Source organism: Primulina tabacum, chromosome 7, assembly GCF_025594145.1.
Source record: "Primulina tabacum isolate GXHZ01 chromosome 7, ASM2559414v2, whole genome shotgun sequence".
Lineage (NCBI taxonomy): Eukaryota > Viridiplantae > Streptophyta > Magnoliopsida > Lamiales > Gesneriaceae > Primulina > Primulina tabacum.
In genome coordinates, this window is record NC_134556.1 from 15,401,618 (window position 1) to 15,420,689 (window position 19,072).

General features: G+C 36.8%; 1 protein-coding gene across 1 annotated transcript; it reads left to right on the forward strand.

The window, feature by feature from the left end:
- The first annotated feature begins 16,320 nt into the window (after positions 1–16,320).
- LOC142550585 (uncharacterized) lies at positions 16,321–17,877 on the forward strand. The gene has a single exon (XM_075659658.1). It carries the CDS (start codon positions 16,321–16,323, stop codon positions 17,875–17,877), a length of 1,557 nt encoding a protein of 518 aa, XP_075515773.1.
- The last annotated feature ends 1,195 nt before the right edge of the window (positions 17,878–19,072 follow it).

The following is a 19,072-nucleotide window of genomic DNA, read 5'->3' on the forward strand; positions in this document are numbered from 1 at the left end:
GATTAACAGAATCAAAATCTCGGGCATTACATTTCTCCCCCCCTAAGATTTGATTTCGTCCCCGAAATCGCAGGCAATCAAATTAGATATCAGAAAGAAATGTATAGCAGAAGCTGAATCAAAATACTTACATCAGTGAAATAACTCAGGAAATCTCTGTCTCATATCAGACTCAGTTTCCCAAGTAGCTTTATCGATGTCATGACGACTCCACTGAATCTTCACAAGTGGAATAGCCTTTGTTCTGAGCTACTTTTCTTTACGATCAATAATCTGAATCGGTTTTTCGAAATAGCTCAATGTCTCTCATTCAATTCAACTTCGTCTGGTCGAATCATATGTGAAGTATCTTGCATGTACTTCTGCCATAAAACTACATGAGAGACATCATGTATTCCGGATAATGAAAGCGGTAAAGTGAGTCGATAGGCACGATATCCTATCTTCTTAAGAATCTCATACGGCCCAATCTATCGTGGAGACAACTCCCCTTTCTTGCCAAATCGGACAATTCATCTGAAAGGTGAAATTTTCAAAAATACTAGGTTTCCAGCCTCAAATACCAACGGTCGTCGTCGGACATTGGCATATTTGGCTTGTCTGTCTTGGGCTGCCTTCATTTTCTTCTGAATCAGCTTCACTTTTTCAATCATATCTCTGATAATGCCAGGTCCGATCTCATGAACCTCAGAGATATCATCCCAATAAAGAGGGGATCAACATTTCATTTCGTACAACGCTTCGAAACAAGTCATTTCAATAATCGTCTGATAGCTGTGGTTGTACGATAATTCATAAATGACAATAAATCATGTCAACTAGTGCTAAAATCCAGCACTACAGTTTTTGGATATTCTCCAGTATCCGGATAGTTTGCTCCGACTATCCGTCAATCTATAGACGATAGGTGAAGGAGTTTATAATATATTCTGCCAAAAATACAAAATCAACCGAAAATCATGGTATCATATAGTCAATTTTGGCATTCAATGCAGTCTAATCATTTTTCTGACATAACTCTTAATCGTCTGATCTTATCTGTACATCATCCTGTACCCTAATATATGTAGATTCAAGCATTCTATCAATTATAATCATAATCACATCGCATCACAGTCTTAGGAAAATTTCGATAGTTTCGTCACCAATCCATAGAAATGTACTCCCATTTCGATTTAAGTATCAATAATCGGTATAACCCATCTCCTTGGTTTCTATCTTTCTGTCTTTATCTGTAGGTAATTAGACATTTCAGTACAAACTCTGTCACATATACTCTCATCTGTTTCTATCAACACCTTTTCAGCTATCAAAATGCATACTGAATAAGTTATTGCACACTGTCTGGCAATATTTATCATTTTAAATTCGGAACATTTGGAACAACAGATTGGTTATTCATATACAAGGCGGTATTACTTACCTGATTCAAACACCGATTCAAAACAACAGCAAGCTTCAATCAGATTCAAAACATCACTCATCGGTACTGATCTGCTAAACTCATAAACCGCAAATGTTTGACAATGATATCCACCTCGGCCAACTAATTCCGGTTTAACTCTGCTAAATTCAACAGATATATCATCTTCAGATATAACACACCTGAATGTAATATGTCTCAATCAGGATGCAATCTGTTTCTGATATCAAATCAAGGCTAAAATCAATCTCTCTGATTGGAATCGAATCAGAAGTCTTATCGGGGAAAACATTATTAACTTTCTTATCATTGGTAAATCAGCCAATGATAGACTCAACTTCAGTAAATCAACTGAATACATAAGGAGTCCCTCTGTTCCTTTCTGTAATAATCGAGTTATAGATAGTACGAATTATCAAAGGAATTCTGCAATCTAGAATCCTTATCGTACACTATTCATCCCTTGGCCATCTCAGGTCCGATTTTCACCATCTTCTGGAACTAATCTAGGGTAGCTCTGTACTTGGTCAGCATATCAATATCAGTAATGCAGTCTCAAAACCAGACAACACTAGTACAATACAAGCTACCACACGATCTAACTCAATCTCATTCTCATCCTACTATAGTATACGATATTTTACAGAATTCACTGATATAAAAACTCTCCCCAACTAGTCAAGAGATACACTACAGTAGAATAAAGCCTCAACAGGCAATGCATGACTCAATGCAAATCGTTCAGAAATAAACATATGGGAAGCATCCGTATTTATCAATACAAAAGCAGGATAACTACATCAAGAACAGTTACCTGCAACATCATCATCTGGTGCTTCCTGAGCCTGCTCCTCAGTCAAAGCAAATACTCTGGCCTGCTGTCTAGGAGGCTGGCCAACTGTCTGACTTCCTCCTGGCCTCTGCTGTGACTGAGATGGTGCTGGCTGAAATGAAGGAACAGCAGCTGATCGTCTACTCCACTGTGCCGCTGATCCAGATGATTCGGCTCTCTGGGATCCTTGAGAACCCTTCTGTGGACACACTCTGGCAAAATGTCCCTGTTGTTTGCAGAAGTGGCAACTACCAAGTACTCCTTGGCATTGCTCAGTGGAATGTCTCCCTCCACAATTTCCGCAGTAAACTCCGGTATAACTCTGTTCGGAACCACTGGAGCTAGCAGAACTGCCGCCAGACTTCTTAAACTGCTTTCCTCTAGCCTTAAGAAAATCTTTCTTTCTACCACTGCTACTGTCACTCTCGAATCGGGGAGGTGGTTGCTGTGGTCTCGATTCTAGGGGAACAGATGCAGCTCCTCTCTGCCTTATCAGGCCCGCTTCAGCGCTCTTTGCTCTATTCATGGCATCAGCAAAGTTATTCGGTCGCCCTGTGTTCACCAATGTAAATATATCGGGATTCAAGCCATTGATGAACTGATCAGCAACGGCTTCGTCATTTCCAGCCACATGGGGAGCAAACTTCAATAAGGTAGAGAACTTGGTCACATATTCTTCAATGTTCAGCTCAACCTGTCTCAAATTGGCAAACTCCGCCCCCTTGTCTTTTCTATACGACACTGGGAAAAATCTTTGATAAAACTCAGTTTTAAATACATCCCAAGTAATAGTCGTACCCCGATGCTCCAAGGCCTTCTTCATCGTAATCCACCAGTTCTTTGCAACATCAAGCAACTGGTGCCCAATCAATTTAATTCGGCGCTCATCACTGTACTCCAGTGAATCAAACAGCATCTCAATGTTATCTAACCAACTTTCACACTCAACTGATGTCTCAGTACCCTTCAGTGTCGGTGGTTTGAACGACTGAAACCTTTTCAATAATGTCTCCATTGGAGTGGCTGTAACATCCATTGGAGGATTCGATGTGCTACCCTGTTCTGGTATTCTTCGAGGAGGCATATCTGAATATCAAAAGGATTAGTAACCCAATCCAACAAACCTGTTTCAATTCAGTCCCTCCTCCGATCATCTTACTGCTGATCGAGAATCGGTTCAGATTTGTTCCTAATAATACATATTACACATTCAAATCAGATAAGTCAAGTAACATGTATTATATAAAGCAGTAAATCATGCTAGCAATCACAAGCAAGGAAGGAAAACTCAATCTACCCCGCTCACTAGCTTTTATTTCAGTCTAAAGGATCTATGGCTCTGATATCACCTGTTGTGGGGGTCCGGACGCTAATCATGTTCTTAATCATCATTGGGACTAATTAATCAATTATAAAACAGGGTCTAAATTTTTTTTTTAAATGCGGAACGTAGTGAAATAAAACGTATATACATCTCAGTATAAAGATACAAGTCCTGTACCACATACATTTATTCAACTAAGGTTTAACAGCTAATATCACGTGTCTAACCCTATCTCTAATCCAAGTCTGGAGCCTCCACTCTAATCACGCTCTCTCCTCATCTTCTCAACCCTGAACCTGTCCTACCTGTTGTCATGCACACATACAAAACAAGACAACAGCCGGATAACTCCGGTGAGAATAAATCCCAATATAAACAATGTAAACATGCAATCATATAAAAACATATACAAAAGCATATAACAAATATCATTCACATGCAGCCAATCAACAAACATGTATGATATCAAAACTGTAAATCAACTAGTCGTATCAGACTTGACTCAAACAACGCGTCGTCTTAGACTCGACTCATTCCTAATCTAGGGATCCGGGTTTTGAATATTGAGAATTATATCGAATCTCAGTCGATAGGAATGACTCAACCCTATTAGTCAGATATCACTTCCAATATCTCATAATCGATAACAATTCAATTATGATATCAATTCCATTCAAATCAACTCTGAAAATCATAACAATTCTGTACGGTATCCGTTCTTCAATCCGGTTTCGATTATACAATGTCTAATATCGCAAGAACATCATATATGAATCATATCCGATTCCTTCAACATCATAATTTCAAATCATATCAAAACGTATCAAAACTTACGTCCAGTTGTAGTCTGTGTTGATAGGAACACAGTACTGAAGTCGGATTCAAAATCAGACGGACGGATTGAAATATAAAGGCGCAAGGATTTCTTTCACAAATTCTCTGGAGCTTTTCCTCGACCTTTCTCTTTCTCTTCCTAATGTTTACTGAAGGATTAACTTATATATATCACGTTGCATGTCTATGAAACGTGGCTCATTTTCAAACAATTCAGGAGGCGCTCGGGCGGTCGAGAATTACCTCTCGGGCGCTTGCTCGGCGCTCGGGCGGTTATAACTTACCGTCCGGGCGCAGGAGGTTCTGTCCTCCACAATACCCATTGGCGCTCGGGCGGTTAAAAACTACCACCCGGGCGCCACATCTTCTGTCCGAAGCATACTTTGTTGAACACTGGCGCTCGGGCGCCAATAGTTCTGTACAAAACTTGTACCATTCATATGCTTTGCCCAATCTGGTCTCGAAATGGCCCGGCTATAATCACCTCAATTCTTAATCAATAATCTCGGATTAACAGAATCAAAATCTCGGGCATTACATTGGTGGTTTCGTATGCACTAATTCAAACGAACAATTCATAAATTTATTAAAATATGGTTATTGATATAAGTAATTAGTGTTAAAAAAATTAATATATTATAAATTAAATAAAACAGAAAAAATTTTAAATAAACTCTTAAAGAGAAATAATAGATAATTAAACAAATAAATAACAAAAATGGAACATGTGTGTTCATAGGAAAATGGTATTTTAGGATTTTTTTAGTTAAATAAGACATAATGCAAAATGTGTAATAAAGAATGCCATTTTTTAAATTATTACTTTGAAATAGACTAAAATAATCAATTTTCCAATTCTTTTTAAATCTAAATGCAACCTAAATATATTTAAATTTTATTTATTAAAAAATAAATTAATTTTACATCTACTTCTATTGTTTAAAAAAACTATGTATGAATTTTGTAATATTTATGTCAATTGAACTTATTAGAAAATTTAATAAATTAAATTTTAAAATAAGGATTTCTAACGATATTTTCGATTAAATGTGAATGTTCTGTCCTTTTTTATTGCTTTAAAAGTACTAATTTTTTTTTTATAAACACTCGATTTTCTACCATGACAAATAACACATGAAAATATAAAATATTTTACCCTTTAAAACAAAATCTCAACAAACTAGCATTTTAAAAATCCAGTGCAATAGTCATAAAATGAAATCGTCAACTGTTTTACCCAACCTAAATAAAGCAATAAGTTTGAAAAGTATAGCCCATACTAAACCTCTCAAAAATCTCTCAAAAGCATAAATAAATAGTCTTAAAAATCTTTATCTAAAATCAGTAATCATAAAACATAATGCGGAAATAGTAGAAGCGCTGGTCCTCGGGTTGTGTGCGCCATCAGTCCAGTCAAATAATCCGTCAAGACCTCCCTCAACCTCACCTGCATCCATCACACCTAGTGAGTCTAAAGACTCAACACACCATCATCTTTATAGCAAGTAATACGTAATACAGTCAACATATAACAGTGAAAAATATTTGTAAATAAAATATCGTTTTCATGAAGATGCATAAACTTCAAACATGAATATTTTCGTAAATCTTTTATGATGCATGAACTTTAAATAGAAACATTTTCATAATGATGCATCAACCTTAAGCATAAACATTTTCATGACATGTATAACATAAACCTTAACCTTTTCCTTTTTCCTCAACATGACATGACATAAAACCTCTTTAACATGATCATAAACATTTTCTTTTCCCTTTTGTTGAATTCAGATCGTTAATTGTGACTTTCCTGACATGACATGACATGAAAATCGATGGATCCATCTGAGTGAAACCGCAGTACTGGGCGGCGGGGGACACCAGCAACACTCTCACCGGTCAACTAGGCCCTGGCCTATCATGATTGAATAGAAATACGATCGTCGAGGTTCCCTCGGGGGCCTTTTACCATAAATGGGTTCCATCTGGGGCCTTTTCCCCTCACGATATTCCCATTCTTCCGTTACCACAAAACCGTTACCACATATTCGCAATGATGGAAACACGATCGTCGGGCTCCCACTGGGACCATAACCCTCACGATGTCGCCAACATTAACGAATTAGTCACAATCACTTCACTTCCTTCAACATTTACATTCTCATCACTTTATAAAAATCATGCATACCATAACATTTTGTTTTTGAAACCAAGCATGCAACATGTCTTTTAAATGTCTTCCTTAATTCATAAAAATCCCATGGACATTAAAAAAATCATAATTTAATCAAGAACATTTCATAAACATTTAAAATGACATTTTACCCTCAAAACATGTAAAATAACATTTTTACATATTAAATCATAACCATCTAAAATTCCTTAATCATTTAAAATATCATTTTACATATAAAATCTCATAAACATTTAAAATATCATTTTAACATACAAAAATTCCATAAACATCCATAACTATAGAAAATAATAATATTAGCACATAAAACAGCATTCAGGGCACTGCCATGACGTTTACTAATTTTTAGGTGTAAAAAGACCGTTTTACCCCTAGACTCGACATTTTACGTTTTCGACTTTTATCTAGATTTCATGACTCTAACATGTCCCAAATAATTATTTAAGCCTACATGAATTTTTCCATATGTTTATTTAGCTTAAATCGAGGACTTTTAATTTAATCTTTAAATAAGACGTATTAACACGTTTTAATCCCGAATTAAACCAAACCTTAATATAAAATTCCCAAATTAAAAACTTAGACTTTTCATAATTATTTAAGTTTAAAACTAATTTTTCATAATTTTATAAAGCTTAAAACTAGGCATTTCAATTAACTCGTTAATTAGCGTTTCGTGTTGCGATTAATCCAGAATAAATCCAAAACTCATTATTTTGATCCCAAATTTTAAACATAACATTTTTAAGATTTATTCTACCCTTCCAAGTCATGAGCCACCCCCGTGGACCCGTGGTTTTAATTTTAGCTTTATTATTTTTGTTTTTGACACTTTATCGAACACTCCGAGCCATCTCCTAATTTTCTCGAGCCACGCCCGAGCCGCCTTGAACCAAAACCTAGCCAACCCATCTAGGGACCCTACTGTCGAAGCCCAGCCCGAAAAACAACCCCTGGCCCGATCAAAAGCTTGCTGGAAACTCACCCAATTTACATGCATGTGTACGTGTGTAGTGTTTTGGCACAAGTAGGACTCCTCTTTCTTCTAGGACACTACCAGCTGTTAAAAACTTGACCCAACCTGACCCTAACCTTCCCTAGACCACGACTATACCACGCCCAGACCGACCCAAACCCTTGGATGCGAGCAGCCCCCAACTGAAGAACACAGCAACATCCTCGTATAACCTGTTGTCCATGCTTTCATCATGTTCTTTCTCGACCAGCAACCAGCCAGGCTGCGCCAGCCCCTTCCCAGACCTTTGTGCACCCTCTTAGTACCCTAAGGACCTAACCTAGCCTAGCCCAGACCCCCTGGCCGAGCCCCTCTCTTCCCTGTACCACAGCAACAACCTGCGCTTTTCCTTGTGCTTCTCAGGTGGGAGTCCTAGCTTGCTAGGACTCCTCCCCAGCCCTCCTGACTCGAGTCCTAGCGTGGTTAGGACTCTTCCCTAGACTCCCCCCACGACCCTAGCTAGCCTTTAGATAGAATCCAGCCCTTGCCCAGCCGTGGGGTACCAAACCCGCACCCCTTTCCCTCATGACAGCTAGTTCATGTTCCTATGATGGGTTTTCTTCTGCCGATTTTTTTGTGGTGTTTAGGGTGAGTGTGTGTGACTCTAACACATGTGTAAACCCCATTTGATCCTACCTTATGTCATGGCAGCCCCTTAACCAAACAATATACACATTATTGGGTTCGAAAATCATATTTCTTCATGTATACATGCAATATACCGAAAATTAAGAAAGATATTTCATGTTCTTCATGCATACAATAATTCAAACAATAATATGATACGATGGATGATAAAAGGAGATGTATGGCGTGCCTTTGCGTTTTTAACGCACGAATATCCGTTGACGAAGCGAAGAACGGCGACGAGAAACCTTGGGTGAATTTTCCTTCAATTTCAAAACTTCCCTTTTGCTTGTTTTGGTGTGTGCCGTGGGTTTGTGGGGTTGGGGGAGAGTTTTTCAGAAAATAAATTGAGTGGCCGATTGTTTGAGTAGCAAGTGTAGGGTTTTGTGATCAATTAATACTTTATATACTAATTTATTTACTAAGTAGGCTTTAGGCCTATTAAGCCACAAAATTTAAGCCCATTAGCTTTAATTAGGATTTAATAAAATAATAACAAAGTTTTCCTTTAATTAAATATGTGAATTTACTAGCCGGGTTGCCCAAAAGTTCGTATTTTAGTTGAAAAACCAACACCGATAAAATTTACGTCCCGGCGTATAAAATCACTTCAAAACCCTTTATTTTCAAAAATACTAAAAACCATCAACTTTATTTTAAATAATTAAAAATAATTATTTAACAAAAACATTTTACATTTACAGCCCTCGGTCCCCGTTCCTCGATCGTCACTTGAACATTCCTTAAAAATACCATTTTAATGCAACATGTAGAAAAATATATTTTAAACATGTAAATATGCACAACATAATTAATTAATGCAATTAAAACATTTAATTTAAATACAGGAGAATTTAATATATCAAATGCATGTGGTTCGCGTGGACCTTTAAATTTTCGGGGCGTTACAATCTCCCCCCCTTAAATTGAATTTCGTCCTCGAAATTCGCTTATCCTAGATAATCCAAAGTTTAGTCTTAGTTCTAGTATCCCAAAAATCCACGCTTCCGCTGCGCTACTCTGATCAAACTTAAGTTCTAGAATGTCCTTACGTCTCTTTGATCCCAATTAATGTTGTCTTCTAAATCCTTATTTGCAATTTGCAACTTAAGAAAACCCATAATAACTTAGTGCTATACTATTATAACCCCAAATTTCAACTTTTCTTAAAATTCCCAATATTCGAAATGGATGACCACACTTATCGTATGTTACTTTCCCTATATTATACCCAAAAATGTTCGTCGACTTATCATATTTAAATTATAAAATCCCAAACGCATCTGCCAACGCTTAGATTTTTCAAGCCTAATATCGATTCATCCTTAAAAACCCCTGATTAAAATTCCTTATAACACTATATCCAAGATATCCCAAGGTTCAAAATATTCTTACAAGCCCAAATCATCGAAAATTCCTACCAATTATACCATCAAATTATCGTTTATTGCTAAACTAGTCCCCAAATTCCGTAATAATTACAAAATAGATTCTTAATTTTCCCAAAAATATCACATTACCATTATACCACAAGTTTTTGGCATTCTTAATTTCCTTCGACGGGTTTCCCATAACATAAATTTCGAAAATTTAAACTTATTTACCCAAAAATAATTTCCTATTACCAATCTTACCTTTCATGAAACTTAAAACCCCAATTTATACATTTTCTTACTTCCCAAGATAATCGCAGTCCTTGAATAATTATCACTTATGTCTAATTCCCAAAAATTAATTCGACTAGTAACCATGAATCATAAATATTTTCTTAGTAAGTCTACGTGTCCCAAAGCATTCATAATATTCATGATTAACTTATAGCCCAAAAAGTAAAATGTCAATACTAAAACCCAAAAATCATCGTCGTCCAATTCCACCACAAAGCCAATGTGGGGACCCGGACGCTAATTCATTCTTTGATCGTCTTTAGGAATAATTCAAACAATTATATAATAAACAGGGTCTAAATTTTTTTTTTAAAATACAAAGCGGAAACGTAATGTAATTCAATTCAGATTATATACTAAACATAAACATATAAATCTTGTATTATCTACAAGAATTCAACTAGGTTCAACTATATATCAGTGCTGAATCTTAAGTTGCTTCGAAGCCCGGATCTCCACGCTATCTAGTCCAGCCTCGTTCTCTTCTTGACCCTGATCCTATCCCACCTGTTGCCATGCACACATACAAACAAGACAACAGCCGGATAACTCCGGTGAGAATTACATTCTCAGTATAAATCATGTATACATGCGATCATATAAACCATATAAAAGCATATAACCGACATTCATAACCTATATCAAATTCAGAAACATAAATCAAATATTCACAACATGCATCATAATTCGAAACATGTCTCCATATCAATAATCAATCATATTCTAAACATGTACCATAATCAGAACATAAATCCATATCAATCTATGAATAAAAAGATACATTAATCATTAAATCACAATCGGTGACTTTCAGACTCAGACTAGACTCGATCCTAGTCTAGGGATCCCGGTTTCCAGATGTGGTGTTCCTATATCGAATTCCGTAATAGAAGAAATTCCGATTCTATTTACTCGATATAACCAAATGTGGTGTTCCTATATCGAATTCCGTAATAGAAGAAATTCCGATTCTATTTACTCGATATAACCAAATGTGGTGTTCCTATATCGAATTCCTTAATAGAAGAAATTCCGATTCTATTTACTCGATATAACCAAACATCTGGTGTCTTGACCTAACCGTCATAGACTTTGACATTTTCACCAATATCCTATCTTGTGACATCGTGCAATGTGCCCGTTGCGATCCCGCCACTATCAGGTACTTCTGTCACAAGATCACTCGTCTAATATCTGCTGTCTATAATCAATAGCACAAGCATATCAAGTCAAATCATTGCAAATATCAATGCAATAAAATAAAGTATGTGATTTAGGGAAACTCGAGTCAAACCTCACTCGAGTTGTGCAATCCCAACTCAACATTAATTTATACCTTTATCTTCTCGCTCTGACGAAGACGAAGTCCTGAATTCAACTCTGTCCATTTTCAATCTGGTAATAACAATACCGAACAGACACAATATCAATATGTAACTCAATTCAGAATCTGTTCTGATCAATACTCAAATCAACATACTATCTGATCAATGTCAATCGACATACAGTACAACAATACAATCTCAGTCAATCGTAAATCTGATCAATATCAATCTACTGAGGTTTCGACAGCATAACAGTACAGTCTCGATAACCCCGTCAATTTCAACACCACAGATATAATACCAGAATTCATAATTAATATCGGTAGAACTGATAATCAATAACAATACAACCCGGATATCGAATCTCAATCAAATCAACTCCAAAAATCATAACAAGTACATACACAGTCTGTTCTTCGATCTGACTTCAATTCTACGATGTCTACTATATCAGAAACACCATATAGGATTCATATTCGATTCTGACAATATCATAATTTCAAATCGTATCTAAACGTAACAAAACTTACGTCCAGTTGTAGCTGTCAACGATAGGATCACACTTCTGAAGTCGGATTCAAAATCAGACGGGCGGATCTTTCGTAAATCACAAATCTACACGATAAAAGGCGTAATGATATTTCTCGGAGCTTCTCGATTTCTTTTCCAACGTTCTGATGAAATTGAAACTTGTTATATTTATATATATATATCCACGTTGCATGCTAAGATACGTGTCTTATTCTTAACAATTTCCAGGCGGCGCTCGGGCGGTTAATCTTTACCGCTCGGGCGCGGAAGTTTCTGTCGAGATACTCAGCTGAACATCTCCTGGCGCTCGGGCGGTAATATTCTACCGCTCGGGCGCCAAACATTCTGTCCAAGAAGTAAAATTGGCGCTCGGTCGGTTCTTTTCTACCGCTTGGGCGCGAGATGTTCGGTCCAAATCTTGGCTTATAATGTAACGATGCCTTGCTTCTTCATTTGAGTTCCTATAACCTCAATTCCGTCAATTAATGAACGTCTGATTACAGCAATTAAATCTCGGGCATTACATTTCTCCCCCCTAGATATGATTTCGTCCCCGAAATCACAGGCAATCAAATCAGATAAAGAAAGAAATGTATAATAGAATCAGTCATAACTCCTTTTCTGACATACATCTAAGTCGTCTGATCATATCTATACGTCATCCTGTACAATATAACATCCGTGGATTTGAACAATCGTTCAATAATAATCACATCATATCACCGTTATAGCAAGATTTTCGATAGTTTCGTCACGAAATTCATAGAAATGTACCCCCATTTCTATTCAAGAATCGATAATCTGTATAACCAATCTCCTGGTTTCTATCTTTCTGTCTTCATCTGTCAGCGATTTAGACATTTCAATACAAATTCTGACATAACTGATTTCATTTGTTTACATCAAAACTGTCCGTTCGAATTATCACACATTTCCTGTTACCAGAATAATACTGAATCTATTACTGTGTGCATCTGACAATACCTGTCATTTCAAATTCGAAATATTTGGGACAAACAAATCAGCTAGTTATATAAACTAAAATATTACCTACCTGGTATTCTAATCGACGCATTGTTCTGACTATCGAAATCAAGTTCTGAACAGTCTGATCAAACTTCTGAACTGCTGTAATTCTCAAAATCAACTCTGAGTCGGCTTGAACTGTATATAATCTCAACGGTTCATAACAATCGGCATCAAATACGGATTCAGAATAACAGCAATATCGGATCGGATTCAAAATACCAATCATTTATACTAATCTAGTAAACACATAAAACGCAATTTCTGACATTTCTGAAGTTCTGCCAATTTCAATGTCGTTCTCATCCACAGATCACGGTCTCAATTGTGCTATAGTCAGTCAATATACTATCTTCAGATATCATAGACTCTGAATACTCTCTGTTACAATAAAGATTCATATCTGAACAATTCTGTATACAACAATCTCAGTTCCCAGAATATTCAATAAAATTTCAACTGTTCGATTCAATCAATCATACCCTGATATCGAATCAAGGCTGAAATCGCTTTCAATATATAGGACAAATCCGGAATTTCATCTGGAACGACTATAGCAAATCTTCTGCTACTGGCAAATCATTCCCTGATAGGTTCAACTCTAGTAATCAACTGAATACATAAGGAATTACTCCATTTTTTTCGATAATCATCGAATCATACATAATAAGGATATCAAAAAATTCAAAATCGAGAATCCTTACCGTATATCATTCATTCTTTGGTCATTTCAGGTCCGAATCTTACCATCTCCTTGCAAGAATCTATAATAGTTCTGTACTTGTTAGCATATCAATATCAGTAATGTAGTCAGAATCAGACAACACAAGTACAACACAATCTAATTCAATCCCATTCCCTTTTTACTGTAGTATACCATATATCACAGAATTCACTGATATCAATTCCTCTCCCCAAAAGGTACAAAGATCAATACTACAGTAATACAGACCCAACAGGTCTAACATATATCAATACAACTCAGTCAAAGATAATCGTAGAGAATGCATTAGTATATATCAATACATATGCAACATAATCATAAAAGATTATTACCTGCCACTATATCATCAAGTGCATCCTGGGTCTGTTCCTCGATCACTACCACCAGACGCTCCTACTCCTGGGAATCTTCGGGAATCCTTCAGTGGACATATTCTAGCAAAGTGTCCCTGCTGTCTACAGATATTGCAACTACCAGTCACTCCCTAGCATTGCTTGTGGAATGTCTCCCTCCGCAAGTCCTACAATAAACTCCAGTATAACTCGGGCTAGAACCACTGGAGCTAGATGAACCAATCGGTCCACTTCCTAACTTCTTAAACTGTTTCTTTCGAGCTTTCAGCAAATCTTGCTTCCCACTCGTACTACCACTATCCAATCGGAGAGGGAATTTGTAATAGCCCAACTTTTTATCATGTTAACCCTTATGGTTTATTATTGTTATGATCATGTTTTATGCTTTACTGGTTGAGATTATGTTGAATGGTTACTGGTTATGGATATCTTTATTGAAATGGTTATTGTTTTGGTATTATGTTCATAGTTAGTGATGATCATGGAAATTAATGGGTAGAATAGAAAGTTGGCTTGAGCCAAATAGAAAATGAAAGTGCAGAAATGGTATGACAAATGTGGCAGTAGTTGTGATTTTTAGTATAATGTTTTGTATATTGATCCAATTGATGTGAGGCCACTTCCATTAGAAAGATAAGATATAAGGCTATAACTTTCATGTTTTGAGTTTTTTTCAAATCAATAGGGAAGACGAGCCAAAAGTGGCCCGAAATGTGTTATGTGTTTCGTTGTTTCTGCACTGACACATGTTGGGCGAATGGGCATAACGTTTTACTCAGACCTCCAAATGACCTGAAATTTGGGGAGATTCAAGAAAACACATAGGGCTACAACTTTCATGTTGACCACTTTTGCAAATTCGGAAGTTAAAAATGCGTTTTGGGCAGAATGAGGCGCGCCACCATGCCAGAACTCGCGCCATGGCGCGCGGGGTACTGAAATTATTATTTTTGGGCAGTATGGGGCGCGCATATGCGCCGAAAATGTCGCGCATATGTGCTTAGCAGGCTGTTAAAAATTTCCAAAACACGTGTTTGATGGAATGAAGGCTTTTATATGACTTTTCTAGATGCTTTTCCACATTTCTCTCTTCCCCCATTATTTTCCTACGGTTCAAGCCCCTTTCTTTTCAAAGTTTTCTTTCTTTCAATTCTCCACTCCAAGTCAAGGATTTTAGTTGTATTCTTAGTGGTTTCCACCTTTTCCTCCAAGCTACAAGGTAAGGATTATAGTTTTGGAGTTGGAAGGGTTTTTAATATTAAGGTTATGTGAAAGGTTAAGTTGAATTGATGGATTCTTTGGATTAATGTTAATGATTCATAGTTATTATTGTATTTATTGTTGTAGGAATCCTTTGAAATCATCATAGCCACCATATTGTTGATTGGTTGTAAGTAGAACTTCTCCTTGAGCTCACATGATGAATATATGTATATAAGCCATGTTTATTGATAATTAGCTCCTTTCATTGATATATATTTGATCTATATATTGTTATATGTTCATTGTTCAAGGATTTCATTGAATTCATTGATCAAGGAGCTAATACACCATCGTGCCTACCAAGTGTTTGTATAAATGCCTCAATAAGAGTTCCTATGATTAAAGCCAATGAATGATAGTAATTCATGCATGTCATTGGTCAATCACATGATTATGAGTATCTCTCACTAGTTTTGATATATTTATATATCAAAGAGATACTATCCACAGGTCACAGGTTATAGGTCACAGACTATCATTTCCTTTCCTTTCACTCATGTCATGAGATACTATCCATATTGCCTTGATTATGTAATGTTCATTGAAGATAGTATCGCTCTACTTTCATTGCCATTGCTATAACCACATTTTAAGCCAAAGTTATATATATGTAATTGTTATGTATAGCTTTCTACTTACTGAGTTTATTCTCATTCCAGTTATGTCATATGATGCATGTGATCAAAAGAAGTGAAACGGATTGTTCGAGGCGGAAGAAGTCATATAGAATGCCATGGGAAAGACTTGTTATCATGTCACTTTTTATTTGGGATACAATGATCATGAGAAGTTTTAAAATATCATGTAGTTTGTTAAATGAATGAGGGGAAAAACAAGTTAGTATGTTGGCTTGTGGTTATGAGTTGAATGCTATTTTGTGAATGATCATGTATATTAGTATGGATAATGTTTATGATGTAAAGGATATATTTTTCTTTCCCTTTTAAATGTTAAGGCTTCCACATACGTTAATTAATTAATTAAAATGTCATGGGAGTGGGTTGTTTAAATTGGTATCAGAGCGAAAGTTCTTGGACCGTATATGACTTCTTCTACCTAGGACAATCCGGTATGTTTTCGATCCTGCATCTATTGATTTTAACATTGAGAGTTGATCATATTCCATTGTTATTGATGTATTCTTTCTTCCTATCTATGTTAAAGTGAGCTTACGTGTAGGAAATGCCTCCTAAACGAAAGGTTACTGAAGGGGATGATAGGACCCCTACCACTGATAGGACTACCAACGTTGTAGATGAATTCAGTAAATTAATACAAGAACAAGCAAAAGTTCATGGTGAACAAATTCAACAGTTGTTGAGCCTGCATACCTCAACCCAAGGTCATGGTCAAGGAAGAGGACATGGTAGAGTGGAAAGCAACGAAGGTAGTTCTTATGATGTATTCAGGCGAATGAACCCTCCCGAGTTTGTTGGTGGCGCCGATCCACTCGTAGCTCTTGAATGGGTTAAATCATTGGAGGCTATATTCGATTATTTGAAGTTCACTGATCGGGATAGAGTAAGTTGTACTGTGTTTATGCTAGTGAAAGCTGCTCGCATCTGGTGGGAAGCTACCAAAGTGACTGTTAATGTTCGCGAGTTAAAATGGGAAGAGTTCAAAGAATTATTTTATGCCAAGTACTTTTCAAGAGAAGTTAAAGCGAAGAAGGTTAAAGAATTTCTTGAGTTGAAGCAAGATTCCTTGTCTGTTGCTGAATATACATTGAAATTTGAAGAAGGATGCGTGTTTGTTCCGTTTATTGCTGAAAATGATAAAGACAAAGGAGAACACTTCCTTCGTGGGTTGAAACCGGAAATTCAAAGGGATGTTCATATGGCCAAGGTGATCACTTATCAAGACATTGTCAAAAGAGCCTTACTTGCCGAGCACGATGAACAAGAAATTGAAAAGGAGCGGCAATTAAGAAGGCAAGCTTTCCAAGCGAGAGGGCAAGGGGCAAGTACTAGTACTCGAGGTGGTCACAAAGGAAAAGGCAAAATGGAACAACGCAATAAACCTTCTGCGCCTTCTTCAGAGATGAAGCGACCATTATGTCCTAAATGTGGCAAGCCACATAAAGGGGAGCGTCTAGTGGGAAGTGGCCGATGTTATAGATGTAAAGAAATGGGGCATACAGCACAGAAGTGTCCTCTCTCCTCTGATAAAGGAAAAGTTCAAGGCAGAATCTTTACGATGACAAAAGAAGGAGCCAATCCTGATTCTTCAGTCATATCAGGTAATATTCTAATATCTGGCAAGGAAGCACTTACGTTGATTGATACTGGTGCGACTCATTCCTTTATGTCTGAAGTATTTGTGCATTCTTTATCTCGAGAACCTACTGTCATGTCGTTACATTTTAATATTATGTTGCCCTCTGGTGATGAAATTTGTCCCACAAATATCCTTAAGGCATGTCCGGTACAGATGGGTACGAGATTGTTGTATGCTGATTTTATTGTGATTCCGATGGTTGCTTTTGATGTTATATTGGGTATGGACTGGTTATCTGCTTATCGTGCAGTAATTGATTGTGTGGGAAAGACTGTGAAGTTTTTAATTGATGACCATGAGAATAATGAAATTGTTGGTCTAGGCTCATCGATTAGTACTCCCGTTATTTCGTGCTTGCAAGCTATTAAATTGTTGAATAAGAGATGTACTAGTTTTCTGGCCTTAGTATCGGATGTAAATAGGGACAGTAATGTGCAATTACAGAATATTGAAGTGGTTTAGGAATATTTTGATGTATTTGCTGATGATGTGCCTGGCTTACCTCCTGATCGAGAGGTAGAGTTTGTTATTGAATTGAGTCCAGGTACAACCCCAATTTCTAAAGCTCCGTACAGAATGGCTCCAACTGAAATGAAAGAATTGAAGAATCAATTGCAGGAGCTATTAGATAAAGGGTTTATTCGTCCTAGTTCCTCGCCATGGGGAGCTCCAGTTTTGTTCGTGAAAAAGAAAGATGGGTCGTTAAGGTTATGCATTGATTATCGTGAACTCAATAAGGTAACTATTAAAAATAAATATCCTTTACCTCGAATCGACGATCTTTTTGATCAATTGCAAGGGGCCACTGTATTTTCAAAAATCGATCTTCGATCCGGATATCATCAATTGAAGGTAAAAACGGAGGACATACCAAAGACTGCTTTTAGAACGAGGTATGGCCATTTTGAATTTTTGGTGATGTCGTTTGGATTAACTAATGCTCCTTCAGTGTTTATGGATTTGATGAATCGTGTCTTTAAGCCGTATTTGGACGCTTTTGTGATTGTATTTATTGACGACATTTTGATATATTCAAATACACGAGAACTTCATAGGGAGCATTTGAGGATCGTGTTACAGACATTGAGGGAGAAGCAATTGTATGCCAAGTTAAAGAAATGTGAGTTCTGGTTAGAGCAAGTGGCGTTTTTAGGCCATATTGTGTCAAAAGAAGGAATAGCAGTCGACCCGTCCAAGATTGAAGCTATTAAGCAATGGTCCATTCCAAAGACAGTTTCAGAGGTACGGAGTTTTCTTGGCTTGGCAGGGTATTACAGAAGATTCATAGCGGATTTCTCGAAAATAGCATTACCATTGACGAGCTTGACACGAAAGGCTATCAAATTTGAATGGACCATAGAATGCCAACAAGCATTCCAAACTCTGAAAGATAAGTTAACCTCTGCCCCTGTATTAGTACTTCCTTGTGGTACTGAGGATTTTGTTGTGTATACAGATGCTTCAAAGCAGGGGTTAGGTGCTGTGTTGATGCAATGTGGGAAAGTGATCGCTTATGCTTCTCGTCAGCTAAAAGAATACGAGAAGAATTATCCCACGCATGATTTGGAGTTGGCGGCTGTGGTATTCGCCTTAAAGATTTGGCGACATTATTTATATGGTGAGAAATGTGAAATTTTTACAGATCATAAAAGTTTGA

Bases quoted from the DNA above. Each gene is read 5' to 3' on its own strand.
- LOC142550585 (XM_075659658.1), top strand. From the start codon at position 16,321: ATGCCTCCTAAACGAAAGGTTACTGAAGGGGATGATAGGACCCCTACC.